This window comes from Alternaria infectoria (assembly GCF_024043175.1).
Source record: "Alternaria infectoria strain BMP 0036 chromosome Unknown scaffold_1, whole genome shotgun sequence".
In the NCBI taxonomy this organism is placed as follows: Eukaryota; Fungi; Ascomycota; class Dothideomycetes; order Pleosporales; family Pleosporaceae; genus Alternaria; species Alternaria infectoria.
Genome location: NW_026250690.1, coordinates 1,025,319 through 1,052,553, shown reverse-complemented (window position 1 = coordinate 1,052,553; position 27,235 = coordinate 1,025,319). Strand labels below are relative to the sequence as shown.

General features: G+C 54.5%; 6 protein-coding genes across 6 annotated transcripts; 2 read left to right on the top strand and 4 right to left on the bottom strand.

Moving 5' to 3' along the window:
- Window positions 1–11: 11 nt before the first annotated feature.
- On the bottom strand, window positions 12–1,253 carry J4E92_000394 (uncharacterized protein; the record flags this gene model as incomplete). The annotated part of the gene is made up of 1 exon (XM_051491811.1): window positions 12–1,253. One exon carries the CDS (start codon window positions 1,251–1,253, stop codon window positions 12–14), a length of 1,242 nt encoding a protein of 413 aa, XP_051357323.1.
- Window positions 1,254–1,696: 443 nt separating this feature from the next.
- Window positions 1,697–4,136, bottom strand: J4E92_000393 (uncharacterized protein; the record flags this gene model as incomplete). Its single annotated transcript, XM_051491810.1, has 2 exons — window positions 1,697–3,979; window positions 4,032–4,136. 2 exons carry the CDS (start codon window positions 4,134–4,136, stop codon window positions 1,697–1,699), a joined length of 2,388 nt encoding a protein of 795 aa, XP_051357322.1.
- A 1,024-nt stretch (window positions 4,137–5,160) lies between these two features.
- J4E92_000392 (uncharacterized protein) lies at window positions 5,161–7,400 on the top strand (the record flags this gene model as incomplete). The annotated part of the gene is made up of 4 exons (XM_051491809.1): window positions 5,161–5,281; window positions 5,334–5,697; window positions 5,747–6,878; window positions 6,924–7,400. 4 exons carry the CDS (start codon window positions 5,161–5,163, stop codon window positions 7,398–7,400), a joined length of 2,094 nt encoding a protein of 697 aa, XP_051357321.1.
- Window positions 7,401–9,634: 2,234 nt separating this feature from the next.
- On the top strand, window positions 9,635–11,529 carry J4E92_000391 (uncharacterized protein; the record flags this gene model as incomplete). The annotated part of the gene is made up of 3 exons (XM_051491808.1): window positions 9,635–9,716; window positions 9,768–9,997; window positions 10,051–11,529. The coding sequence occupies 3 exons, from the start codon at window positions 9,635–9,637 to the stop codon at window positions 11,527–11,529; spliced, it is 1,791 nt and encodes a 596-aa protein (XP_051357320.1).
- A 746-nt stretch (window positions 11,530–12,275) lies between these two features.
- Window positions 12,276–13,731, bottom strand: J4E92_000390 (uncharacterized protein; the record flags this gene model as incomplete). Its single annotated transcript, XM_051491807.1, has 2 exons — window positions 12,276–13,411; window positions 13,467–13,731. 2 exons carry the CDS (start codon window positions 13,729–13,731, stop codon window positions 12,276–12,278), a joined length of 1,401 nt encoding a protein of 466 aa, XP_051357319.1.
- Window positions 13,732–14,965: 1,234 nt separating this feature from the next.
- Window positions 14,966–27,235, bottom strand: J4E92_000389 (putative Hybrid PKS-NRPS biosynthetic cluster; the record flags this gene model as incomplete). Its single annotated transcript, XM_051491806.1, has 4 exons — window positions 14,966–17,898; window positions 17,956–19,755; window positions 19,809–23,023; window positions 23,139–27,235. 4 exons carry the CDS (start codon window positions 27,233–27,235, stop codon window positions 14,966–14,968), a joined length of 12,045 nt encoding a protein of 4,014 aa, XP_051357318.1.

Sequence of the window (27,235 nt, the reverse complement as noted above, 5' to 3'; positions counted from 1 at the left end):
CACTCCCTCCATCACCGCCACACCGCCCCTCCCCTCACGCTTTCCATCCTCCGTTTCGCCTCTCCAAACCTCCTCTTCGCCTCCTCAAACACTCTCTGCGCCTCAATCACCTCCATCCTCCTTACATTAAACTCATGCGTCGCTCTCTGCGCTGCCTGGACCCGAGGATCTATCCTCGGCGCTGGATATGTATCGCGCATGTATGACTCGAAGAGAGTGCCGTTGGGATTATCGTTGCTGGTGAGTTTGTCGTTGCCGTTGCCGTTGTCATAGCCATTAAGGAGATCTGATTGTGGGGGCTCGTAAGTGTTCTGTCGCACCGGACACGGCGTATCCGGATCTCCTCCAAATTCTCGAGCTAGGCTATTAAACAGGGGCGTGAAAGACGAGAACGGTGGGACGATGCCAGGGGATGTAGCTGTAGGCGTGGGTATCTCTGCAATGACAATCGGAGGGGGTCGGGAGCGTCGCTGCGTCTGGGGGGTGGTAGTTGTAGAAGGAAGTGTTGCTGTTATTGTTGCTTGTGAATCCGGGGGCGTGGGTATATCGTCGAAGTTTATGTGGATTGGTGTGCTAGGCTCGTTGTTGCTGGTGGTGGTGTCGTCTTCGGAGATGACGCAAAGTTCCTCTTTCAACCGTTTCGCTAGCCTTTGTGCGTCTTCGTCTTCTTCTTCCTCAGTAACGGCATTCATCTCCTGTCTGATCGAGTACTTCCTCTTTCTCGTTTCATCTTCTTTGATCGGGACGGGGCCTTGCATTTCGCGTCCTCGGCTCATTCTTCGTAAACTCTCGCATGCCTTCTTCACATCGCTGATTTCCAAGATGGCGAAGATCTTTTGCGTTTTCCCGCTGTATGAGCCTTCGCGGATGCGTGCTTGGAAGTAGGTGTTTAGGAGGTTGTGCGCTCGGTCTCGTTGGCCGATTGTTAGTGTGGAGAGTTCGTGGATGGCTTGGATGATTGGGGCTGGGAGGCAGTTGATTGGGACGCCGGCCAGGAGTGAGGGTGGAAGGATGGGTTCTTCTGAGGTCGCGGGGTGGATGAACCAGTTTTGTTGGATGGCTTGGATGTGGTTTATGATGTCTATCTGGCATCCTGCATTGCTGGGATTTGATGTGTTTGACATGTTTGCCATTCCCATATCGTTTATCTTGTGTTGGGCTCTTGGTAGATGGAAGATGCTGGGATGCAGGCGCAGTTTCCAAGACTGTGACACAATGTCACGATCATAAGATGTGCCTCGATGCTGGTTCATAGCTAGAAGTTCTACAACAAAGAGTCGGTGGCTACAAAGGTCATGGGGTGAGTCCCGGCTTTGTCCGTGATAAAGCTCGAAAACTCGTATCTGGTCGCGCTTTGTCCAGCGGCTCCAGAACAGTGTCGGAGACCGCACTAGACGTAGCGGAGGCTGTGCGAGAGGCAAAAATCCTAGTATAGAAGCTATGAGGCGTGTTTCAGATTGAGGTCGAAACACCATTGGTGAACGGAGTCGTATCTTGGAGCGCTGGTGCGGTCGGCATAGACGGGGGAAGAACGTACATGCGATTAAAAGCCTAGAGTAGAACAGATGACGACCCGGTAGAAAGAATACGCAGTAGTCGAAGAGACCCAGACACGTCAAGATAAATTCATTGTCGACCCATCACCTATACTTAATGATGACTTCCAAACGTCAAAATCTCCAACGTAGCCTCCCGCCTACCGATTACCCCTCAGTATATCCCCAATCTGACTGAACGGATTCCTCAAGCCCCGCACACCTCCTCCCTTCGCAGCCCTCGTACTCACCGTCTTCGGCGGATCGTGTTTATAGCCACAAGAGGGATTCGTGCACCCATTTGGCGAGGTGATTTGCCACCTACAGAGAGTCTCTGACTGAAGAGGCTTTGCCTGTTTTTCGTTCCTGCGCGCTCCAGATGCATTGATGATATCCTCTAGCGATTGTTCGATGCGAATGGTAGGAGGCTGATGTTGATGTTGAGGTTGATGTGGCATGGGTTGATCGTTCTTTGTTATCCTGTCGGCGAGTGAACGGTTTCCTCGAGGGCCAGTTGGTGGGGTATGGTAACCAAATGACGTTTGGTTATCAAAAGAGGTGGGTTGTTCACCCCTTGTTACTCGTTCAGCAAGTGTCGGTTTGCGCACTGCTGGCGCTGGTGATGGAGCTTGGGCGAATGGATTCTTGCTGTTGCTCGTGTGAAAGCCAAAAGTCTGGTCTTCCTGCTTAGGTTGCAAGGTAGATCGCCCATCCCCCTTCATCTGCCCACCGAAAGGATTTGAACCACCCGGCAGGTGACTAGAGAGAGGGTTCGTTTGGGAGAAATTACTTGATCTCGGTGCAGGGACAGGATCGATGACCATTTGGTCAGCCCGTGGGAACTGTTTTGACTGGCCTTTTAATGCGGCTTCTGTGAGGAAGAAAGGATCGTGGCTGTGTTTACATCTCCCACCGAATCTGCAACTACCGCTCAACCAGAACTTGCATGCGGTGTGGGGTAGCTTGCAACTCCTGCCTAATGTGCAGGTTCCGTTCTTGTATGCTGGGCAAGCCGCCTTAAAGTTGCCGTCGTCGGCTGATATTCCGAAGGGACCTGAGGGAGCGCCATTGGTGATTCGAGCATTGAAGGGGTTTGACTGGCCCACACCGCGTGTAATTATCGTGGAAGGATCGAACGGACCAAAGCTAGGGTGTTGCTGCGAGCTATCAACCCGTCGAGCGTCCGTCATTTGGACGTCGTCGTCTTTCGGCGTAGGATGATGTGAAACTTGGCCGAATGAACCGAGCTGCCCATACGAGCCACCATTAATAGAGCTTCCGAAGGAAGTGCCTAGAGAGCTCTTTGGCTGGTAGAAGCTACTGTTGGCAGTCTGATTGCTACTGAAAGAAGAGTTCATTGAAGTGCCAGTCTGTCCTGCAGTAACTGGAAGTGACGATGTCGTAGTGGCATCGGGCTTAATTTGGGCTGCCTGCTTAGCAGACAGGTTGCTTAGGTCGTTTTTGAGCTTGTTGATCTCAGTTGTTTGTTGCGCAATCTGATCCTGGTACGATTTATCGCGTTGAGCCGTTGCTGCAGCTTCTGCGACCTTCTTCACACTCTCTTGAGCGCGTTCTTTTGCGGCGGTCATCTCGAGTGACTTGATTCGTTGCTTCAGTTGATCTCGCTCTGCTTGAACTCGCTGGACTTCGTCAAGTCGTTCCTTCTCTTGTTGGCGGGCCTGTTCCTCTTTCTGCAGACGCAGGGCTTCAGCCTTTTGCGCTCGGTATTCTGCCATTTGCTGTGCGTCGGGGCCGATGCTGGTCCTCGCAATCTTGTCTTCGGTTGCTTTCTGCAACGTCTCCATCGTCTCGTCGATCGACCCGGGTGGGAAGCTAAAACTCGCAGGTGGGGGGCTGAGCCAACCTTCCATTTCTTCAATGTTGGTGACCAGATCGCCGAGGTGGTGGTGCGGTCGTGAGTACTTTATCAGGTCGCGGAGGGCCCCAAGCCGATACATTGGCAGCGGTGTGTAAGGCATGACGTTACGCCATTGCTCTCCCTTGGCGAGAATATAGTGTAGGCCGTTGAGACACTCGCGTACTTCGACGATGGATTGTTCATTGACCTTGAAGCCATTTCCCATGACTCTGTCGATGACCATCATGTCATTTCGCACAGTCTCGTAGTGCTTCGCAAAGTCCTTCACAAGCGCGCCCTTCTTTTGATTCTTATGAGGGATGAGAGTTGTCAGACGAGGGATGACATGACGAGCCGCTGCATTCTGCTTGATGGTTCCTTTCAACGCGGCGTGGCTGAACAACTCGACAAGATCCTCTCGCCAGTCGTTCGCAACGTCGGCAGTATACTGCGAATAGCCGGCGATGTGTAAGCGCGCCTTGTACGCGCTGAAGCACATCTCAGCCATATACTTGGCGTTGTACTCCTTTTCGTTGGGGCGACTCCTCTTCGAACGCGCTGCGATGGGAGTCGCATTGGGTTCAGCCTAGACGTCTGCGTTAGTTCAGAAGGAAGAGATCTGAAGATAAGTGGCTCACCGATTCTGACTGGTTGTTCGCAGTAGCTCGCTTCCTCTTTCCACCAGCCAGAGGAACTGCGTATGTTTGGTAGCCTGGGCTGTTGGCGGCCGAGGAGTGAGCCATTGCGTTTGGGGGTTAGCAATATCTCGACAAATTTACTGGCGTTGTGTTGTGGCTGGGAGGCGTGTTGTCAAAACGAAAGCAGGACTTGGAAAGCGAAAATATCAAGTAGATGTCGGATCAAATTCGTGTAGGTAAGCAGGGGTTGAGTACGTGCTATTGTACACGCCACTAAGCCCGAATCAGGAATCGAGTGAGTATTACGAATAGATTGTGGTAGTGAAGGGGAAGAACGATAGCTACACGTGGTGGTAGGGTCCGTGCAAAGTGAATGCGTGTTGGACAAAGACGTGGCTGAAAGACCAGCACAAGGGCGACCGAGACTGACTGGTGAATGAGAGGCGTCACGGTGGTTCATATTTTCCTGCTCTGCGTATACAGTAGCTCTTCAGCCGGAGTCATCATAGGTGAAGAATGAGAATCTAGTGACGATGGGGCTAAAGTCCAGTCTACAGTGCTGAGACATAGGGACAGAAGCTGCGAAGATGACCTGAGTTATAAAATGTGCTCGATATAATGGGAGTAGAGGAATTGACTTTGGAATGGGGGACGCTGGAGGGAAACAAGATAGGACGACTGTCTTGATAGCAAACCGCAAAGGACACAGCTTGCTCAGGTTTCCTCATAGGCAACAGGCCAGATCTATGAGCACTGTATCGCATGCCCAGGTGGTGGCTGTGACGATGTTGTCGCGACTACTTCCCTGGGTGGATGCCGAGGATCGTTCCTTCCTGGGGATATTTCATGCCGAATGTTTGCTTCACCAAGGCAAGACATACTTGAAGCCAAGGTGCACAGAAGTAGCGACGAGAAAATAGACATTGTGAAATAGATCATTCGTGATAAAAACGAAAAGAAATACGAATAAGGTTCAGGTATCTGCTGGCTCGGCGTTGGCCGCCCTAGCGCAAATGTTGGGCAGGCACGGGATGCGGAGAGCAGATCGCGACGGGGAAGAGCGACCGAGGCAGGGTCGTCCCTCACCCGTCGATGTTTGGCCTCTCCAACATTGGAAGGCATCGCGACCATGCGCAATCCCGTGGCGTGTGTGTCCTGCAGGTCCGCCAAACAGAAGTGCATCCACGAAGACCGGCCGCCGTGCGACAGGTGCAAGCAGTGCGGGCGCGCCGATCGGTGCGAGTTCCCAGGTGCGTCGAAGCTCCTGCCGTCCCCTATAGTGCGCGTGTTGACAGACGATAGCGCCAGGAACCAGCGCGATACACCGCAAGCCCAAGCGACCACGGCCCTCTGAAGATGCAGGAGACGCTGGAGACACGCCGACACCAGCCAACTCGAGTACGACGGTTGTAGCGCCCCGTCAGGGCCGCCATGACGCACATCTGCCGACCGGCACCCAGGCGGCACAGCACGCGTCGCCGAATGCGGCATCCGCGCTGCTCGACGGCCTCGATCCCTTTGAGCTGCTGACGGACGAGGTCAAGAACAGCTACCTCAGATGCAGCTACAAGTGGAGCTTCCACCACACCCCGACGCTGCTGCGCCGGATCCGCGACCGCACCCTCGAGCCATGGATGGCCTGGGCGATCCTGGCACTGGCCATCAGGTATGCGCGCACCCACAGTGCAGGCAGTCGCACATCTAACATGACGTAGATTCGTCAAGGAGCCGCCGTCGCCCTTCCGGTCGCAGACTGAGGCCAGCAATGCCTATGCCGCCCACGCCCGCCAGATCCTGCAGCAGGACCTCGAGACGCCCTCGATAAGCCGCGTCCAAGCCCTGTTGATGTTGACGGGCCATGACTGGGGCGCCGGCAATGGCAGGCGGGCGTGGATATACCTGGGCATGGCGATTCGGCTCGTCGAAGTCATGGACCTGACGCGCGAGACCGGCATACCGCGAAACCGCGTGCCGACGCGTGAGGAGTTCATCGAGGCTGAAGTGCGCCGACGGACTGCCTGGACCTGCTTCCTCATGGACTCGCTGCTCAGTGGCGGCAAGGGGCGCAAGCGATCGTTAACACACGCCGATATGAAGATTCAGTTGCCCTGCGAGCGCGAGGACTTTGTCTTCGGGGAGCCTGTATGCACACCGCAGCTAGACAACACACAGCGCATGCCGCCAGTAGCCCTGCCAGTAGGAGAGATTGGCATCATCGGATATAGTATGCGCGCTGCCAACATCTGGGGCAAGGTCGCGCGCTGGGCGTGCTCCGAAGACCTCAAGAGCGAACTGCCATGGGCCTCCTCGTCGCAGTTCCAGCAGCTCATATACGAACTCGAAGGCTGGAAGGCCTCGCTCCCGCAGCGCCTGCAGTACGACCTCTTCACCCTCCACAGCCACAATGCGGTTGAGCAAGGCCAAGCGTATTGCTACATGCACTGCATACATTTCATGAGCTACATGTTCCTGCATCGCGCCTACCTGCCCGTCCTGGGACCGCAACAGAACGGGGCGAACCCCGAAGAGACACCCAACTCCTACGACGAACACCGTGACATGTGGAAGAAGTGGGAGAAGACTTCACGCAAGGAGCTGTTCAAAGACTCCGTCATGGTCCTGGACATGCTTGAGGAGATGCGCACTTTCGGCGTGTACTTCCTCAGAGGCCTAGTGCCGTGGATCGGCTTCACCATCTACACGGCAGTCGGCGCAATGTTGTACAGTTTCAACTTCCCGAGTGGTGATGACGATCCTCGCTGGCGGGAGAAGGCGCGCAAGAGCGTCATCCAGGGCTGCAACTTCCTGAAGGAGATGAAGACGCAATGGCCCATGGCAGAGACCTGGGTGAGTAACTCAAGAGATCTAGAAAACACACGCTGACAGCCCCAGTATGATACCATCAGGCGCATGCAGGCATACTACCGCTCGATACTTGGCCAGGACGGCCCGGCATCACCCGAAGAACGACGAGCCCTGCGACATGCCATGATCGATTACGGCGCGTTGCAGCCCTCGCCTGTACAAAAGCCAGCTGATGCTCGAGACATCGCTTCCAGCAGGTCCCCTTCACAACAGCACAACGATCAGCGCAAACCCATGATCGCCAACCTTACCAACCCACCCGTTAGAAGCCCCTTACCCGCTACAAGTCCTATGCCTGCTGCAGCGCCCACACCCAACAGCTACACGTCTAACTTCTCGTGGGCCACGCCTCCAGCGGTGCCCCCGTTGGAAGCCGACGAAACCTTCAATCTTGACTCGTTCGAATCATTCGCCCTGACGAATGAAGAGCTAGAGGCTATGATGATCAATGCGACACAGGAATTCTGGGCTAGCTTCCCGGGCGAAGTGGGTGTGGGATATTAGGAAAACGTGGTTCGGGTTGCTATGATCTGGCGTTAATGGAAGGGACAAAACGGGCGGTCTCGTATGTTACATGTAATAATAGTAATCTATTTTCCAAGCAAGCGTCGCCGGCAGCTTCGTCTAATGTATACTTCGAGTGTGCATCCACGGTACATCGCCCTTTCATCTTCCACCATCTCGCCACTGCAAAGATCGCCACTTTACATTCAAACCCACCAAAAGCTTAAAACAAAAGCTTGCCACCCATCGCAGATGCCCACAAAACGGGTACCTGAATCCTCCCTCGTTTCGTCACACAGATGCCGTAGGTGCAGGGCGAAGCCGGATAAGTCGGCACACAGGCGGCTTGTTTTGTGGAATGATGGGCACACACCGAACTGGGGTGGAGCGCGATCCACAAGCTTAAGTTGACTACCTATGGCAACTTCCTGGCGCGTTCTCTTGCACTTGGTCTCCTCTGTCGTCTTCCAACGATATTATCTTACGCCATGAATTGGATGTCGTTGCGGCAACCGGTGTCTTTCGGTCCTTCTCTGGTAAGGAAGAGGAGCTTGCCCATTTGGACTAGCGCGATTTGAATGAAAGAGAAGGGACAAGGGATTTCGACTTTCGACGCGTCACGCTTCCAACGTAATTGGAGATAGCGACGCGTTGATACTCTCTTTGAGAACCCTCGATCTTAAGGAACGAAGGCACCGCTCCGCCTGCATCTATTGGTTAGCTGTGGATGATGGCGACTGCAGCGGAATGAATCTCGTCTCCGAAACCACCCGCGGCGTCCTGATCACCACCGAGGCATGGACAGGATCTTCCACCAGCAGCGATAGGATGTACATAGTCGCCCAACGCTGGATACCGCTGCGTTATCTGATGTACACATCCCAAGAGACCGGACTTGCATAGTCTGATGGCAAACATAGCCCCTCGGGATCATCTACGCAGATGGTGAGTCTGTCATGGAGGTACTTCCTCATAGCGCCTGGCGGGCCAAGAGTCCGCCTCTGTTGGTAAATGGCTCTCAGCTTACGCATGATACCACCGAGCCGGACTGTAATTGAGTTGACCCGCAAGTCGCACACTGGTCCAAGGGATGCCATGCGAGGTCCCCTCTATCCAGTTTGCACTTCAAGATCAAAGTTTTCGTCTGACCTACAACGAGATTACAGCTCGCTTTGAGACTTTGACACAGGACGTCGCCGACACCCTCAGCTACTCGCAGGTCACTAGCTTTGTACGGGTTCATCCACATCTCCATACATCAAAGCGCGACACCCTCCTGATGCTATCCAACGGCATACGAATCATTGTCCGACACCATGTGTTATGATACAGACTCGCTGTTGGTTAGAACAGCAGCCTCGGCGCTCGCGAAGGATGTGCTCGAAAATCGCGCAGGAGCTACCTCCGCTAGACGATGTTCCGGAGAGGGTAGACCTCACCATGTCAGTCGCGTAGCGTATTCGCGTTAATCTTCGGCTTGCATGCTGGAAACGCCAAGCAGAGTCTGTTGCAAATTCCTAGGCCTGTCCGTCAGCTTTCGGACACTGTTCTGGAAGGTGAATTAACGCACGAGCAAATAACATGCGTGGGAGAGATGGCAGACCCAGGGCCGTGGGAGGGCCTGGTTCAGCTGGTAGAAGGATGTCGACGTCTGACGACCGTTGATGTTACCCACGTTTTGGCGTGCGATGATGCCATTGGCTGCCGTTTCTACACGAGACCACTCCATGCCCGAACGCTATGAGCTTTGCCAAGATGCGGCCAAGAGACATGGCTGTCAAAGTTATCGGCTTGGTAGCTTCAATCAGAGGTTGCGTGCTGAAAACGCTAAGCTCCGCCATCATTCACCAGAGTTGCTTGACTGCGCTAGTGGGGAGATCTTAACGGCCTTGGCAAGAAATCCGCCATCCTGCTACGTCCTACCCAATCACAGCTTCATTTCGAGCACACGTTCTCTTGGCAAATGCTCTCACGTTGCGGCCTCTGAGTGGTGGCTGCATAGTAGCTGGAGATGCAGGGCGTCGGATGTCACCCATCAGTCTGGAATCTATCGAAGGGATTGACGCCGTAAGCCAATGCGGGCCTTCTCCGCCGCAAAGAGCGACCTGAAGCGTCTCTTTCAATATATATACATGTCTCACTGAGGCCCCTCCCTTGTTTTCGGCATCCCAGCTGCAACTTCAAACAGCCTTCTTTGTCATTGAGCGACTTGTACTGCTCGAGGATCAGTCATCATGGCGCGTCTTACACAGTACAACTATGTCTTCGCCATTGGCACTTTCTTTGCCATGCTCGATGCATACAACAACGGTGCCAGTACGTGAAAATTATTGTCGCTTCATCGTGCTTCAGACTAACACTGTACAGACGATGTTGCCAACGCATGGGCTACCTCCGTGTCCTCTCGCTCGGTCTCCTACCGCCAGGCCATGATTCTGGGTACCATCTTCGAGATGGTCGGTGCCATCACCGTTGGTGCTCGTACCGCTGAGACGATCAAGAATGGCATTATCCCTCCCAATGCTTTCAAGGACGATGCCGGTGTTCAGATGCTTGCATTCACTTGTGCTCTCGCTGGTGCGTCCATGTGGGTTATGGTAAGTGTCAATGTACTCATTGCATGTGAAACACACACTGACTCTGAATATAGTGGTGCACTAAGCACTCCGCTCACGTCTCATCGTCTTACTCGCTCATCTCTTCCGTCGCTGGTGTTGGTGTCGCCGTTGCTGGTGCTGCCAACGTACAATGGGGCTGGAACAAGGGCAAGGGTCTTGGTGCCATCTTCGCAGGTCTCGGAATGGCACCTGCCGCTTCTGCCTGCTTCGGTGCTATCATCTTCATGCTGATCAAGATGACCGTCCACGTCCGCAAGAACCCCATTCCATGGGCCATCTGGACTGCACCCTTCTTCTTCCTCGTTGCTGGAACCATTTGCACACTTTCCATTGTCTACAAGGGGTCGCCCAACCTCGGTCTCAACAAGAAGCCCGCGTGGTATGTCGCAACCGTCACCATGTCTTGCGGTGTCGGTCTAGCCTTCCTATCCTTCCTCTTCTTCGTCCCTTACCTACACGCCAAGGTCGTGAAGCGCGACCATACCGTCCGCTGGTACCACGTATTCCAAGGCCCTCTTCTCTTCAAGCGCCCTGCCCAGGATGGCGCCGAGGCTGCCGTTGTTCCCGACTACGCCGTCGTCCAGGAGGACGAAGAGATGAAGAAGCCTGAGCAGAACAACGACTCCGAAGAAGGCATTACCGTCCACGACAACGAGAAGATGGCCGTCTCCACCGACATCGCCGAGCACCAACAACCCAGCTACAAGGAACTCGTCGCCCAAGGCCAAGAGCGCTTCCACTCCAAGCTGCGCGCCAAGAAGGGACCTCTCGGGTGGGCCATGCGCTACCTCCACGAGAACAAGATCCAAACAGGCGAGATCTACGAAAAGAAGAACATGCTCATCACCCTGAAGCGCATCCCCGCCATGCTCGTCGTCGGCGCCCTCTACGGCGTAAATTACGACATCCACGCCGCACAAACCGGTATCCACGGCACACCCGAAGGCCGCCGCATGGAGCGCGTCTACAGCCACGCAAAGAAGTACTCCAACGAAGTCGAGCACACCTACTCCTTCGTCCAAGTCCTCACCGCCTGCACCGCCTCCTTCGCCCACGGCGCCAACGACATCGGAAACGCCGTCGGCCCCTGGGCCGTCATCTACGGGGCGTGGAACACAGGAAAAGCTTCGCAGAGCAAAGCATCCGTGCCCGTCTGGCAACTCGCTGTCCTCTCCGCTACCCTCTCCCTCGGTCTCGTCACTTACGGTTACAACATCATGAAGGTCATGGGTAACAAGATTACTTATCACTCGCCTAGCAGAGGTTGCAGCATGGAGATGGGTGCCGCGCTTACAGTGCTTATCTTCTCGCAGTACTCGCTTCCTGTTTCTACGTCCATGTGTATTACCGGTGCGACGGTTGGTGTTGGTCTTTGCAATGGTACGCTCAAGGCGGTTAACTGGCAGAGAGTGGGTCTGCTGGTGTTTTCGTGGATTATGACTATTCCTATTGCGGGGACTATTGGTGGTGTTTCTTGCGCTATCGTGCTTAACGCTCCTCACTTCGGTTAGATGGAGGTGTCGGAGCGGTAGAGAGATCTTGGGGTGTTTGCAGTCGTTTCTTGGAAAAGGATGGTAGATTGGGTTTTGTACCTGCCTGCATTTTAGTTGCGGCACCTTTAGGTGGTTAGCGTGCGAATCGTCTATTCATGATATATCTCATCAACTTCCTTCGTGCTTCCAGGTCTTAATTACCATTTGGAGAACTTGCTACAGATCCACTGACCCCTTGACTCGTTTCTACTGCTTTTGATACCTTTGCGCATGTCATGACTTACCATCCAGCGTTTTCGACAATACAGTCTGTATAGATGGGTGCAGTGGGTCGCATGTCTTTGTTCTCTACACGACCACGCCGCGACATCTCGTCAAGGTTAATGAACAAGAAACGGCTTAGGAGAGTATTAGAGAAGTTCACTTTAGGCCATTCTAGTGAAGAACTAATGATAAAGGCAGAGCTCTGATAATTTGAAGATCATCGCGCAGAGTACTTCCAACCCCGACAACAGTGTTCCTGCTTGTAGCAGATTCGAGAATCATAAACTTAGGGAACATAAGAGAATATACGCGGTATCTAACAGGCTGGGCGTCGTGCTAATACCAAAGCACCGGGTTTAATGCGCTCGAACTGCCCTGCTCTTGGAATATAAGAAGAAGGAGTCGAGAAAGGAAACCATTTCGCTAGGCATCCGAAAGGTCCGAAACGCATCAAAATCTGCAACAACATTCACTATCTTCGAAGCAAGAGGCATTCCAACCTACTGACCACGTCCGTTTCCTCGGCCACCTGGTCTACCACCGCGGCCTCCACGACCTCCACGGATATTTCCATTACGACGCTGCCGTTCTGCATTGATGCGGTCAGCTTCGGCTCGAGTCAGGGCGTAGCTTGTCTGATTGTAATTCCATGGTGGCTGTTCTACTTGACCAGACGGCTGCGTGGTGCCACGACCCCGTCCCCGTCCAGAGGAGCGGCGGTTGGAAGAAGATCCTCGTCCACGTCCACGTCCACGTCCACGGGGAGCTGGTTGCGGTGATGCTGGTGTCGGGTCTTGGACTAAGTTTAGGTTGCGCAACACGGCCGTGAGGGCCGACATATCGGGAGCCGGTGGGTCAGGCGACGTGGTCGGGGAAGCTCCAAACGGGGAGTAGGAGCTCGAGGCCTGTGGATGGTTCGACGAGCTGGGGGCGTTGGGAACGGGTGGGTTTAGGACACGGTCCAGGACATCTTGAGTAACATTGTTAAAAGCCTGAAGGACAACCCTCTGGCCTGCAAGTGTTGTGCCATTGAGCTGCTCAACAGCCTCGTCGCGGCCCTCAGCTGTTTGCATTAAGATGATGGCAGACAACATGCGATTTCCTCCGAGTTCAGCACGATCAATACCTTCGGGGCGAAACGGGTGGAGAAACGCCATGACCACATCGTTATCGAGCTCGGGCGGGATGTCGGTCATGAAAAGTACTCGGTTCCGCGTATCTTCTCGGTCATCGAGATCGGGAGAAGGGACGCGATGCGGGGGCAAAACGTCGCCCAGATTTTGAAGAACTGCTGGGATGAGCTCAGCAAGAGCTGAACGTTTCTTCTCCGCCTGAGCTTTGGCCTGAGCTTCGGCCTGAGCCTCTAGTTCTCTATTCTTTCGAGCTTCCTCTTCACGCTCCCGCACGACCTTTTCGTGTTCTTCTTGCAATAATTGGCTCTCCTTTACTCTTGCTTCTCGTGCTTCTCGACGCTGCACGGCCTCTTCTTCGCGTCGACGTGCTTCATCTTCGCGAGTGATCCCAAGATCTGGGAAGTCCGAGTCGGTAAGCCCACGAGTACCGTAAGGCCGTCCAGGTAAGGCCGAGTCAGGGCCAGAAAGTCCAGGGCGAACGAAACCGTCGTGATTGTCGTTGACTGTGGAGAGGTTAGCAAATAGTTTGCGAAGGGCTTGTCAAAATCGAACACTTACCTATATAGTTGCCAGAAGGAGCAGCTTCCACGCGCACACGATTGCCACGGATGTAGTCACTCGCTATGTGTACGGGATGCATATGCCCGAACATGACATATACACTCGAATTCGCCCCTGTTCGTGGATGAGCTGCGCGAACCTGATCGAGGATCATATGCTGTTGGAAGAAATCGCGGATGTCGTCTTCAGTCGCGGCGCGTGGGACATTGTCTACACGCCAGACTCGGTTACCGGCAGGTCGACTGTATCTAAACTCAACCATTTTGACAGAATACAGCTAGAGCTTCAAGTCTTTTGGAGATTATTAATAAGAGGGCGGGGTATAGAGAAGGAGGGAAGAATGGGTCGAGATTATATACGTAGCGGGTAGGAAGAGAAGGAACAACTTCGGTGTGCGTAAACAGTGCGAGACAGACTTCGCGGAGTGGTTAATAAGTTCCATGGAAGGGCACTCGCGAAGGAAAAAAATGTTTGTATACAGCAATTAGTGAAAGAGTCGCAACCAATTCATGATTGATCAGGCAGCGCGACCCGTGGGTTTTCATGACCAGTGACAATGAATGTCGAAGGAATGTTGCCATGACAAAGATTGCCCACTTTGGATAGTCGTCAGTAGGAGATAAGTTTCTTGGCCTAGCCATGCACCGTATTCAGTGTCAAATTTGGGTTATCGTGTGGTACTGCGATGACGCAGAGCGAGACGAGCCACTCATGACTCCCGAAATACATAACCACCACATACGCAAAGGTACTCCTCATCAATGAGAGAGATCGCAATCCTCAGAGTTTGGGTTATCGTGAAGAGCTAAGATCGCGAATGTAGATCCTAGCGACTGTAATCCGAGGGCGTCCACCAGTTACTCCACGATATGACAACCCACACGATAATGCCACTTCCTCTAGGTATTGCAGTAAACATAATCGAGATGTCAATTTGACCAGATGATAGGACAGTCGCGAAGTGCAGTGAAATAGATGATGACGCAACGAAAGAAGAAGCTATGTCAATCAGCATCTTCGGTATAGCGATGAGGTTTTACTGATATGAACGTGCTGTTGCTGCGCTTGCGACCAATACAGTTGCCCTATGAAGCAACATTGTGTGGTGCGACTTGAAGTTTGAGGACGCAGGGCAAGGTGAAAGCTAGATGCTGAGGTCATGAGCATCGGCTGGAAATGTGATTGCGTCAACCCGGCCCGTGCGCCACCAGCGCCGCTTCTTGAACTCCAAATCTCCAGACGCGCCGAGCACGCGTCAACGACTAACGCGCATCGTGTTCTCATCCGGAACTGCCTCAGATTCCATAGAGTAGGTATGCGCACGAAAAAATATTGATGACATCTCTACCTTGTACCCACTCCCCAAACTATGCCGGATATCACCAAAGTCCTCCTAACCTAAGCAATTCCACAACGCCTATCCTAGCTCCCTGATATGTGCTCCCGAGTGAGTAACAAAGTCAAGTATCTCCCATAACTATCACCACAAGCAGCATCTAGTTCTCTTTGCTCAGCAACAGCTTCTGTCCGACCTGCAGTCCACCATGCGCATCGGCGTCGCGCAGGAACTCGCCCACCAGAGGATTCATACCACTCCGAACCGCACCATCCACCCACTCGCCTATAGGCAACGATTCCAGCCCACTACCCGCCTCGCCGCTCAACAGCTCCCGAATGCTCTGTACGGGGATGATCTGGTCGCCTGCGTGGTGCAGATACTCGACTCGCGAGTTGCTGTCAGCACCTGCAGTCGCCTGCAAGACCGAACCAGCGATGCCCTCGGTGACGTTCTCGAGAGAGACAAGATCTACATAGCCTGTCCAGCGGCTCAAGTCGGGCAGCGCCTTGATCAGGGATCCATATTCGAGGAGATTGGACATGATGTCCTCAGCTGCATCATCGCCCATGATGGCTGAGGGCCGGTGGATGAACACTGGCAGGCCGATCTGCTGGCTCGCCTTTTCCAGGAAAATCTCGCTGACCCACTTGGAAGCCGCATAGCCGTTAGCTAACCCTGCGCCACCGTCTGAATGAGGTGGGAAGCGGGCGAGCGACTCTGGAGCTAGCGTCTCGGACTTGTTGAACTTGCCTGCCGTAGCAGTCGAGACGAAATGGAGCGGAATCCGACGAGTAGATGCGAGTCGCACGAGTTCCTTTGTAGAGGAAACATTGGCGCTCCTGAGAGACTGGTATGTCTTGAGGAACGACACGTCTGCACCGTTGTGGATGATGGCGTCTGCTGAGGCTGAAATCGACTTGGCCTCCGCTTCCGTTAGTCCGCAGCGCGGAAGAGAAAGATCACCCTTGTGCAGTACGACCTTGGAGCAGCTTGCAAACTCGGCCAACTTGCTGATGTCGCGAATGGCAATGCAATGTATCTTGCCAACATCGGGGGCCTGAACTAGCAGTCGGAGCAGAGAGCTGCCCAGGAGGCCTGTCGCGCCGCTGATTACCACAGTCTTGGGAGACGTGTGGTTCTGCATTGCTACTCCCGTAGGTTGGTGTGTGCTCCCTTCCAGAATGTCACTGGGGATCGCAGTTTCAGCCTCCCAGTCGATCGGCTTGTCAGCATCTGAAGATGCATCCTGCATCATGGTTGCCATGGCGCCCAGTGTGCTGTTCTCAAAGAGCTTCAATAGGGGAAGGCTGGCTTTGAAAGTCTTGTTGATGAGCTGCCGCAGCTCGATGAGCAGCATGGAGTTGCCACCAACGTGGAAAAAGTCAGAACTGGCGTCGATACGATGCACCTCCTGCATCTGCTCCGGCAGTGTGTCTAGCCAGACCTGGACCAGCTTGGATTCCATCTCTGTCAGCTCCTCTGTCGATTCCGATCCCCGCACAGTGCTTGGAATAGCGAGTCCTCGGAGGGCTCTTCTGTCCACTTTTCCGGCTGCATTTAGTGGCATCGAGGAAACGGCGATAATGGCCGCGGGCCGCATATACTGCGGCAGGTCCAGCGATGCGGCGAGGTTGCCTAGGAATTGGATCTCGCTCTCCACCGAGTTGTCCGAAGGCGACAGCACCGCATGTGCAATCAACAGTGCAGGGTCACCCCGAGGCGTTACTGCCACCATCTTTACACGTCCTTTGGCCGCGTCCAGTATGGACTGTTCTATATCTTGCAGTTCGATACGCAGGCCTCTGAGTTTGATCTGCGTGTCTCCATCGATGCGACCGATGATTTCCAAGGAACCATCTGATCTGAGGACGCCCTTATCTCCAGTTCGGTACATTCTAGTCCACCCGTTCTGTGTAGCCACCGAAGACGGCATAGGGTCGTGCAGGAACTTGCTCTGCGACTCATCACTGCTGTTGATATAACCCATGGCAACGCCTGCGCCCGCGATGCAGACTTCTCCGGACCAGCCGATCGGCAAGACGCTCAAATCTTGATCCACGATGTAGACACCGTAGTTTGGAAGGGTCCTACCGGCTGGGACAAGGCCATCATTGTGGTTCAGCAAGCTCAGATCCAGCTCGCTTGACGACATGGCGCATTCGGTCGGGCCGTAAGCGTTGAAGTAGTGGAATTCGTGTTCGAAGCGGGCACCGAGCTTACGGAAGCTTTGCAGGAGCTCAGGCAAGAACTTCTCACCACCTGCCGTGGCATATGCCCAGTGCGTGCTTTGAAAAAGGCTAGCCGCGCCGTGCCTGAGCCAGGCGAGATATTCCGACGGGGTTGCGCTGGTGTACGTGATCTTCTCTTCCAGCACGATGTTGGCCACGGCTACAGGATCTTTGCGGAGGACTTCCGGAACGATGACGAGAGTACCTCCATTGGCGAGCGCCATGAAGATCTGGTTCAGAGACATGTCGAAACCCACGGAGCTCTGCTGCAAGACCGTCTCACGTCCAAACCCATGCGTGTGCACCAAGGCTTCTACGTGGTTACGCAAGCTACCGTGTGACAACATCACGCCTTTGGGAATTCCCGAGGTTCCACTGGTGAACAGTATAGCTGCCGGCTCGCTCGCTCGGGCGGAGACCGGAGGAAGGCTTGATGTCCCATTTTGGAGAAGGAGGACATCCAGAACAGCCACGGATGGCGAGAGTTCCATGCTCTCGGTCTGAGGAGCCGTCGTGGTGTTGACAAGCAGCGCAGAGCACTTAGACTCTTCCATCATGACGCGGAGCCTCGCTGGTGGGATGTTGCAGTCCAAGGGAACGTAGACAGCGCCAACTCGTAGAATGGCAAGCAAGGAAAACACAAAGTGGGGCGACGGCTCCTGGAAGACCGCCACAACCGATCCTGGATTCGTGCCTGCCTTGAGAAGTGCGGATGATATCCTTCCGACATGTTGATCAAGCTGTTGGTATGTCCACGACGCGCCGTTGCAGTCTTTGACTGAGGTTTCGTCCGGGTGCTCGGCGATCATCTCGTCGATACGATGCGCCAAAGTCTCCGGCCACTTGGAAATCATTACTGGACCTGCAAGACGTTGTTAGCGCTCCGGGTCTATGTTAAATGTGTAGACAGCCGACTTACCTTTTCCAAACTCGATCGCAGTGCTGACATCCTGACTTGAGAACAAGGACACGTCCTGCAAGGCCATTCCGCAAGACCGAGAAAGGTCGTTCAACAAGGCGAAGTACATGTCCAGAAGCTGGGATGCATCGCTTTCAGAGTACAAACCGCGCTGCACCAATAGAGTGACCCGAGTTTCGCCCCCTGGATTCTCGATGATGTCCAGAGACACGTCGTAACCGGACCCCGGAAGATCAATTGACTTCACTTCAGCCTCTGCACTGTCAAAGCGTCGCTTCTCACTCACACCCTGGCGATAGTTGATGAATGCTTGGAAGAGAGGACTGATTGCTGTCGACCTCTCGCAGCTCACGTTGTCGAGCAAAACATCGAATGGCAGCCTCGAGCGGGACATTGCTCGATAAGCCTTCTTGCGCGTGTCTTTCAGCACCTCCTCGAATGAGTGCTGATTCTCCAAATGGAACCTGAGCGGCAGCAAGTTCAGGTACATGCCGATGCTCTTCGCGACTCGGTCGTCCCAGCGGTTGGCGTCGGCCATACCAATGCAAACATCACTGTTGCCGAACAGCTTGAATAGGAGGACCTCAAACACGCCCAGGTGGAAGTGGAATAGATTTGCCTTCCGCTCGCGACATGCGTCTTGGATCTGCGATGAGAGCTGCATGTCAATGACGCGACTCACCGAGTTGTGCGCGTATGCGGCCAACGGGACGCGATTCTTGGCCGCCGAGAATGGAAGAAGTGGGAGCGGCGACGGCGGTGCTGCGAACTCGGACCGCCAGTACTCTATCTCACCTTGCATTACCCCCGATGCCAAGTCCCCGCGCAGTTTCTCCGAGTAGGACGAATACTGATACGCTGGCTCAACGTTCAGTTCTTGGCCGTTGTAGGCTTTCTGTAGGTCGTCGAGGAGGACCTCCAGACTGATGCCATCCATAATAATGTGGTGGGATCCAAGGAGAAGATAGCTCTTCGTTGGTGTCAAGCTGAGATGCACAATGCGCATGCAGTCGCCATGCTCGATATCATAGACGTGGTTCTTGAGTCTCTCCAATTCGCGTGCCACGCCCGCTTCATCAGCGAGAGGCACAGTCTCGAGGCGCAAACGCGAAGTTTCGGAAATGCCCTGCACAGGTCTCTGATTCTCATCCACGAAGAAAGAAGTCCGGAAAGACTCGTGCCGTGCTGCCACCTTCTGGACGGCGCTTTCCAGATTGCCTAGTCTGATAGTACCGTTGACCGCCACACATATAGTGCTGTTCGCCGTCGTTTGGTCTTCCATCAGGTGTTTCTGGAACCAGAACCGGGACTGGCCTGGTGAAATGGGGAGTATCTTGTCAAAGCTTGGCTTGGTCACCTCATTGGAGTCTGCGACCGAGCCAGAGGTGGCGGACGATGACTCCTGCTTATCCAAGTCATCATCGCTCAAGTGGCTTGGGCTGGACGAGTCTGTGCTTGTCTGTGGGGTTCTTGATGGAGATGGATCAGTGGCATCGGGGATCGGCAATGGCGTCGCATCCGGAAGCATCACTTCGGGGCCAGGAGAGGTGTCGCCTTGGTCTGGAGTTTGGCGAGCTGGCGTGTTGGCCACTGCGTGATCGAGAAGTTCTTGAACCAGACCGCCGGATAAGATCATGAACACAGGCACTTCGGTCTGGAGCTCCTTCAAGAACCAGGAACGAATCTCTACAGCGACCAAAGAGTCGACGCCGAGATCATCAATTCGTGATGTAAGAATCTGGGACGCCTCTTTGTCGTCTGGAATCTGGAGTATAACGCGCAGCTTACGGATGAAGCCATCTAGGGATTGTCAGTCTTGCGCTGCAGTGCATCGCCAGGATATACACGCTTACCTTGCACGATATCGCGAATCTCCTCCTCTGTAGCTGCTTCGACCAGTCGGCTCTTGATCGACGCGTCAGCCGCCCGTTTGGTGCTCTTGCTGTCACCCACTTGGTCGTTTTGAAGGCAGTGCTGGAAACGAGGGAACCTGGGCCAACGGATCATCACATCGTCGAGTCCAGACGTTCTCAATGCTGTCATGACCTCGGGATTTCGCCCAGAGAGCGGATGGGATGCTAAGACGGCCTCGCCAAAGCAGAGGTGGAATTCCCTCTCGGATAGCAGCAAGAAGCCGACCTTGAAAGAAGCCTCGTGCACGCTGCCCAAGAACCCATGATTGCGGTTGATGTATCCTACACCCATAACAGCGCCGATGTGGAAGATAGATGCCGCTAGGCCTTGGCTGCGACGCTTGTTCGCGAGCGCCGTCATGAAGGAGTTGGCGGCGCTGTATGCTGCTTGCCCGCGATTGCCGGCAATGGTGACAGCCGAGGAGAAAAAGACGAAGAAATCCAGCGCATCCGCGCCTCCACGGAAGAGCTCGTCCAAAAAGATGGCTCCGCAAAGCTTGGGCCTTAGCACCTTGGTCATCTTCTCGAGCGGCATCTCTGAGAATGAGACGTCGTCGAGAACCATGGCTCCATGAGCGATACCTGCGATGGGCGGGAAGTTCTGACGGATGTGGTCAACAAGCGACGAGAGCGCAGCCTTGTCAGTAATGTCGTTCGCAAAGACTTCAACCCTCACCCCGTCTTGCTTCATGCTCTCCAGCCATCTGGCATCCATCTTCGGTGAGCGACTCGTGAGCACTATGTTCCGCGCTCCGTGCGATGCCATCCAAGTGCAGGTGGACTGCGCCAAGTCGCTGGTTAGTCCAAACATGACATATGTCTTGTCGCTCTTGAAGTGGACGAGGCCGTCGACCGTGGAAATCTGCACTGGAACCGGGCAGGCGCTGTTCCAGTCCAAGACGGCTGGAGTGGCAGTCTCGATTTCGGACCCACCAACCAGCTGTTCCAATGTTATAGGGGCCAAGTTGGAGCTCAGAGGCTTCGACAGGAGCGTGTCCCTCATTGCCCACTGCACAACCCTGTGGAGTCTTGGGCGGAGATCCTGTATGGCAAAGCCACGAGCATGCTGCAGTGCTTGTATCCCTGCGAGCGTCGTCCGAAGGCAGGAGTCGGGTAGAGCGGAAGCGATCATCTCGCCCAACTGCCTCTGTTGGGCATCCTTGGAGCCGTTCACAAACATTGCGACAGCAGAGGGCAGCAAAGACCGAACCTCGCGCTTTTGAGCGTAAGAATCAATGCTGATCCACGCGCCATCAGCGACTGGTGTGGCGGAAGTGGTGAAGAAGACGGTCACGTTGATGAGAGATGCAGCCTCGATGACGCTGGACGCTAGTTCTGGAGATGGCTCATGGATGAGGAGTGTAGAGTCTCTCCGACACACAGAAAGCAGGTTCTCGACACGCAGCAAATTGTCCAGCTGGGAGAGGAATTGAGATTCGCTACCCGCAGGCACTTCAACCTCTACCACGTCTTCTGGATGGACTAAGGCATGCGAGCCATTGGTCGGCGTAATGGAGACGACAGATTTGGCCGTGGCCATGTTCGTACCCAAGACCAGATAGGTCGGCTGAAGAGGAGCCGTAAGCACAGGCGCCAAGAGCGAGTAGGCAACCTTGATCACCACATCCGAAGCATCTTCGACAACACCCTGCCGATTCGACATGGACATCCTGGTCTGGAGAGAACTATTATGAACCAGAGCCGGCTTGGTAGAATCGAGCGAGAGATTGACCGGCGTGGTCTGCGGGTCGATGGCATGGTATATGGTTCGCTTGGATGCGTTGTACCGGTCGTTGATGACGTTTTCGTGATGAACGCGCGCAACCATGAACTGTCCGTTCTCAAGAGCGAGCTCATGCTCTTGTGTCCACAGCATCTTGTCGATGCTACCGTTCTTCTCCCATGTGGTGCCATAGCGCAGGCGTATGAGTGTCTCCAGAAGTTGTCGAGGATCGGGCTTGGTGCCGCTTTCCAGATCGAGCACTTGCGCAACTAGGTCGGGGATTTCGAGCAGCACGGTTCGTATGAGACCGATCGACATGTTCATATACGGCTCATCCGACCTGCAACCCTGTGTTACCCAGAGGACGGTTCCTTGGGTCTCGAATAGTCGCTGTATTCCCTTGAGCGCCTGTTCTGACAGGGAGCGGAAGATGGGCTCATCCAATTCCGCTAGGCAAAGAATCGCGCTGTTAGGTGTCGTCGTGGCGGAGCCTGTCATATCACCAAGTGTCCGATAGACGGCATGCTTCACGCCAAACGGCTGGATTAGCCGAACGATTTGGCTAATGAGCTGGCTGGTACCCAACGTCTGACCACCGATGATCACTAGGTCCCATTCCTCTTCGTCAACTGGCTTGTAGGTGCTGAAGGAGGAAAGTGGCTCGCGGAGCAGCGAGACGCGGTCATCGACAGCTTGTGTAACCCAGACAGTCAGCGTTGAAGGAAATACATCGATCTCGGGGGTGGCCGTGTCAATGCCCGAAAAGCCGCATTCAAGGAGCAACTGGTGCCATTCGAGCGTCGATACACCAGGCGACAGCATTCTCCCGTCGTTCTGACCTAGCCACCAACCTGTGGTGGCAGACATCATGAAACCGGTACGGCTCACGTCATTGTTGGTGATCTCTTGCATGACTAGGTAGCCTCCAGGCTTCATGAGCTGGCGTGCATTCCTCAGAGTGCGGCGTAGATCAGTCGTCGCGTGGAGGACCAGAGAGGCCACGACCATGTCGTACGAATGTTCTTCGTACCCTTGTGCCACGACGTCTTTCTCGCAGTCCAGAGTCTTGAATATCATCTTGTCGCTCACGGCAGAGAATACCTGTTGTGCAGTCTCGAAGAAACCCGAAGAGATGTCGGTATAGGTGTAGGAGGCGAAGGAGCGGCCGATCTCTTTCATGATCACCTTGGTAGCTCCACCTGTACCAGCACCGATCTCCAGTACCTTCATGCGGCCGTATCGATGCACAATCTGCTTCACGGTCTGGCCGAGGAAGAGAGACCACTCTCGCAGGCCCATACCGACCTCGTAGAAGCGATCCAGGAGACCGTCCTTGGTCATGTGCTCGAGAATTGTTGTCTCGCCTCTGAGAACGGCCGGAAGGTTGTCACCTACTGCGCGGGCTAGCTGGAGCTCCGTCCTGTGTGCCCATCTGCGCGAGATTCAAGTCAGCATTCCTGATCGAAGAGCGAAGGAGGTAGAAGCAAGAAAGAAAGCCGAAAAAGAAGGTGCGCTTTGTCACGAGAGGAGGAAGGAGTATAACATACTTGACTTTCAAGGCCGCGATGTCGTCTGCAGTGTCATCCAGCCATCTGCTCTGAGAGTATGGTCTTGTTCCGGTGGTAGAAATGACGTGGTGGTAGAACTCGAACATGCACTCAAAATGCCACTCGAGGTTCATGGTTTGTCTGACGTCCTTGGGGAAGGTGCTGGTGATGTTCCTCATGTAATCGAGAACGACCCTTTCCATGACCTCAGCGAACTCGTAGTCCTCAGCCGTGGACCTGAAACCGCCCATGGCCAACTCGCAATCTGGGTTGAGCGGCGCCCAGATGTGCTCGGTGAAGAACTTCTTGTCCATATCCGCGGTGGGCTCAGCAAAAGCGACGACTTGAATACCCTCCATCTGAACCAGGCCGGCGCCCTCGTGGGTATAGATGTCGACGTCGCCGCGGAGTTGCTTGGAAGTCATCGGGTTCTCAGTCAGGTGCGCGCACGAGTTTACGCTCTTGCTTTCTGCCCCGAGATGCTGCTCGCACAAACCGACATTGACGCGGAAGCTTTTGATCCCAGTGGGAACATGCAGCTGTTGAAGACTGCCATCACCCGGGAAGCAATACGCCAAGAAGATGCCCTGCAGCGCCGTGTCCAGCATAGCCGGGTGTAAGAGCATCTGCACTGGCTCATCATCCTGTGCAGGCACTGAGATGGTCGAAGAAGAGTAGTCGAGTCTTCTCTCGATGGAAGAGAGCGTCCGGAAGTCGCCGCTATAGCTGTAGCCAATGGGCTCCAGAGAAGAATAAAACCGGTCTTCTGAGACGCTGGTGAGATTCGGAGGATCACTTTTTCGAGACGGCAGCCATCGGGGATGCGCTTCTCCAGTCGTCACTCGGATTTTACCAGTCGCATGCGTGGACAGGAGTTCTACTTCTGCATTGTTCGACGCATGGTACGAGAAGGAAGCGACGTAACTCTTGTTACCTTCTTCCTTGGCGATGTTGTGCAGCGTGAAGAGTGTCTCGATGCCGGCATCGCTATCCCCAAAGACTAGCGGTTTACCGAGGCTGAAGTCCTGTATCTCGATCACAGCAATGTTTTCGTCTGGCGACAGCGATTTAGCTGCCTCCACGGCGGTGGCGATGTAAGCTGTTGCTGGATAGATGACCTGACCCTGAAGCTGATGGCCCCGGACCCAAGGCATCTCACTGAGCTTAAGCAGATTCCTCCAGCGAATCTCGTTCTCGGTCACATCTGTCGTTCTCGCGCCGAGTAACGGATTGTGAGGGTTCTTGGCGCTGGCTACAGCTCTAGACATCCGAGATTTGTGCCAGTAGAGTCTGTCGTGCTCCCAATGGTATGTGGGAAGGTCTTTCAAGAGATCTCGGCTGAGTGCACCGGATGTCGATAGGTCCATTGTATGGAAGTCGATTGGAGAAGGAGAGAACCGAGACCACAAGTCGCCAAGGGCGTTGCTGAACGTAACGATATCGTCTTTCCCACGGTGCAGCAAGCCCACATACGGCACTGCTTCCGCATCACTGTGGGTACGAAGCGTCTCTAATACTGGTCCCTTCAACGCTGCATGTGGGCCAACTTCGATAGCGAAGTCGAATTGGCCTTCTTTGGCAGTGGCAGCAGACTGTACGGCCTGGGAGAAGAGAACAGGCCGGAGCAGGTTATTCACCCAGTATGAGCCAGAGAGATCGCAATCACCTTGCATATCGCCGCGCATCTCCGTATTCTCATACGTGCTGGAGAACCACGAAGGACCTTCCGGCGTGTCATGTTGAGGTCGGATGTTGCAGCCCTTCAGGCCCTCGAGGAAACCAGCTGCCACCTTCTCCATGTGAGACGAGTGATACGCTTTGTCAACCTTCAAGACTCTTGCAAATTTCCCCTCGTCTTGGAGAATCTCCCTCGCCTGCTCGATAGCATCGCTATCGCCAGAAAGCGTGACGGCTGTAGGCGAGTTGTATGCAGCGACGCAGAAACGACCCTTGAACATAGGCAGTTCGCAAAGCTCGTTCGCGTCCTCTGCAGATGCGCCAGCGGCCATCATGGCTCCAGGCTTGTCGGATGGACACATGGTCGAATAGTAACCCCGGTAGTACGCGATCTTGACCGCCTCTGCTCGGGTGATGAACCCTTTGGCGTAAGCTGCGGCAATCTCGCCTGAGGAATGGCCGATGATCGCATGAAAGCTGACGCCTGCGCTGCGGAGAAGATCGTACAAGATAATCTCGATTGTGGTTGTGAGCGGCTGTGCATATGCAGCTTCTGCGACGCGAGACTCAGACGCATCGCAGGTGAGCTGCTCCGCAAGTGTCCAACTTGGTCTGTGTGGCTCAGGAAGACGCTGCAGTTCACGATCCAGGTCTTCGACTATTGCCCTGATATACGGACTCTTCATCAAGCCTTTGCCCATAGTCGGCCACTGTGCACCCTGGCCAGTGAACACGCCCAGGATCTGTACTGGCCGCGGCAGCTCTTTGGCACGGGTACCAAAACTGGAGCCAGTACCTCCTTCCGACGATGCCGCCAGTAAGTCGTCAATCTTGGCTTGGAGGTCATCCGCCGACTTTGCCGATATGCTGGCTCGGATTGCATGATGAGATCTTCGTGCATACAAGGTGTAGGAAAGATTGCCGAGATCAACAGCAGGATGAGATTGAAGGTATTTCGAGTAGTAAGACAAGACTCCTCGTAATGCACTGCTAGATGCAGCTGAGAAGTTGAAGGGTGAGAACAGTGGAGTGGACAGAGTCGTACTGTCCGGTGTAGGGGTGCCTGTGGAAGGCAGAAAGTTCTCGATGATGACATGCGCGTTCGTACCTCCGAAGCCGAAGCTGTTGACACTGGCACGGCGAATACCATCCGCGAGATTTGGCCATGGTTTGGAGCGTGTCGCAATCTCGAGGTTTGTGTAGAACGGCTCCACAGCGGGATGAAGTTTGTTGAACAGCAGATTGGGTGGTATGACGCCGTGCTGTACTGCGAGAGAGGCTTTGAGAAGACCAGCCAATCCCGCAGTACCCTCCGTATGACCAATGACGGTCTTGATGGAGCCAACGTAGAGTGGATCGCCCTTATGGGACGTGCTATCGCCAGGGTGGAAGAAGGCTTTGCTGATAGCCTCAGCTTCTTTTGGATCGCCAGCCGCAGTTCCGGTTCCGTGCGCCTCGAAGTACTGACAGCGCTGATTGGGGTCTTTTGGATCCAGCCCAGCCTTCTTGTAAGTCTGCTCGATGAGATCCATCTGTGCAGAGGCACTTGGCATGGTGATACCTTTCGTTCGACCATCCTGGTTAACTCCACTCTCTCGAATGATGCACTCGATCTTGTCGCCGTCGGCGAGTGCGGTGCTGAGACGCTTCAAGATCACAGAAGCTACACCCTCACCACGCGCATACCCGCTAGCATCAGCATCCCACATGCGGGACCGACTATCGGCCGACAACATGTGTAGCGAGCTCTCGGCAATGTACTGCCCGGATCCAAGGATCATGTTAACTCCCGCCGCGACCGCAACGTCCGAGTCGCCGCTTCTCAGCAGCTGGACTGCTTGGTGGACCGCGACCAGGCTGGAAGAGCACGCGGTATCGATGGTCATACAGGGGCCATGCCAGTCGAAAAAGTACGAAATGCGGTTTGACATGATACTTCGAGCCGTTCCTGTCGGAGCATAGGTTGGCAAGGTGTCGACGTCTTTGTGCAAATGGTCGTGGTAGTCGGCACACATCAGTCCAACGTAGACCCCGGTACGAGAGCCGATCAATGATTCCAGCGGTATTCCCGCCGCCTCCAGCGATTCGTAGACCACCTCCATCAGCAGGCGCTGCTGTGGATCAATGGCGGCTACTTCGACGGGCTTTATATTAAAGAACCCCGCGTCGAAGTGACGGTGATCCTCCTCGAGAAAGTACGACTCCCGAACATCCGTCGTCGCGTGGTGGTTCGGGTCCGGATGGTAGAAGTTATCGATGTTGAAACGATCCTCCGGGATGCGCTTGAGAAGATCTCGCGGATTGAGCAGAAGCTCCCAGAGTTTGGACGAATTGTTCGAAGAGCCAGGGAAGCGCATGCCGCTTCCAATAACGGCGATTGGCTCTCCATTGCCCTGTGAAGTCTCGCGGTGGGCAGTCAT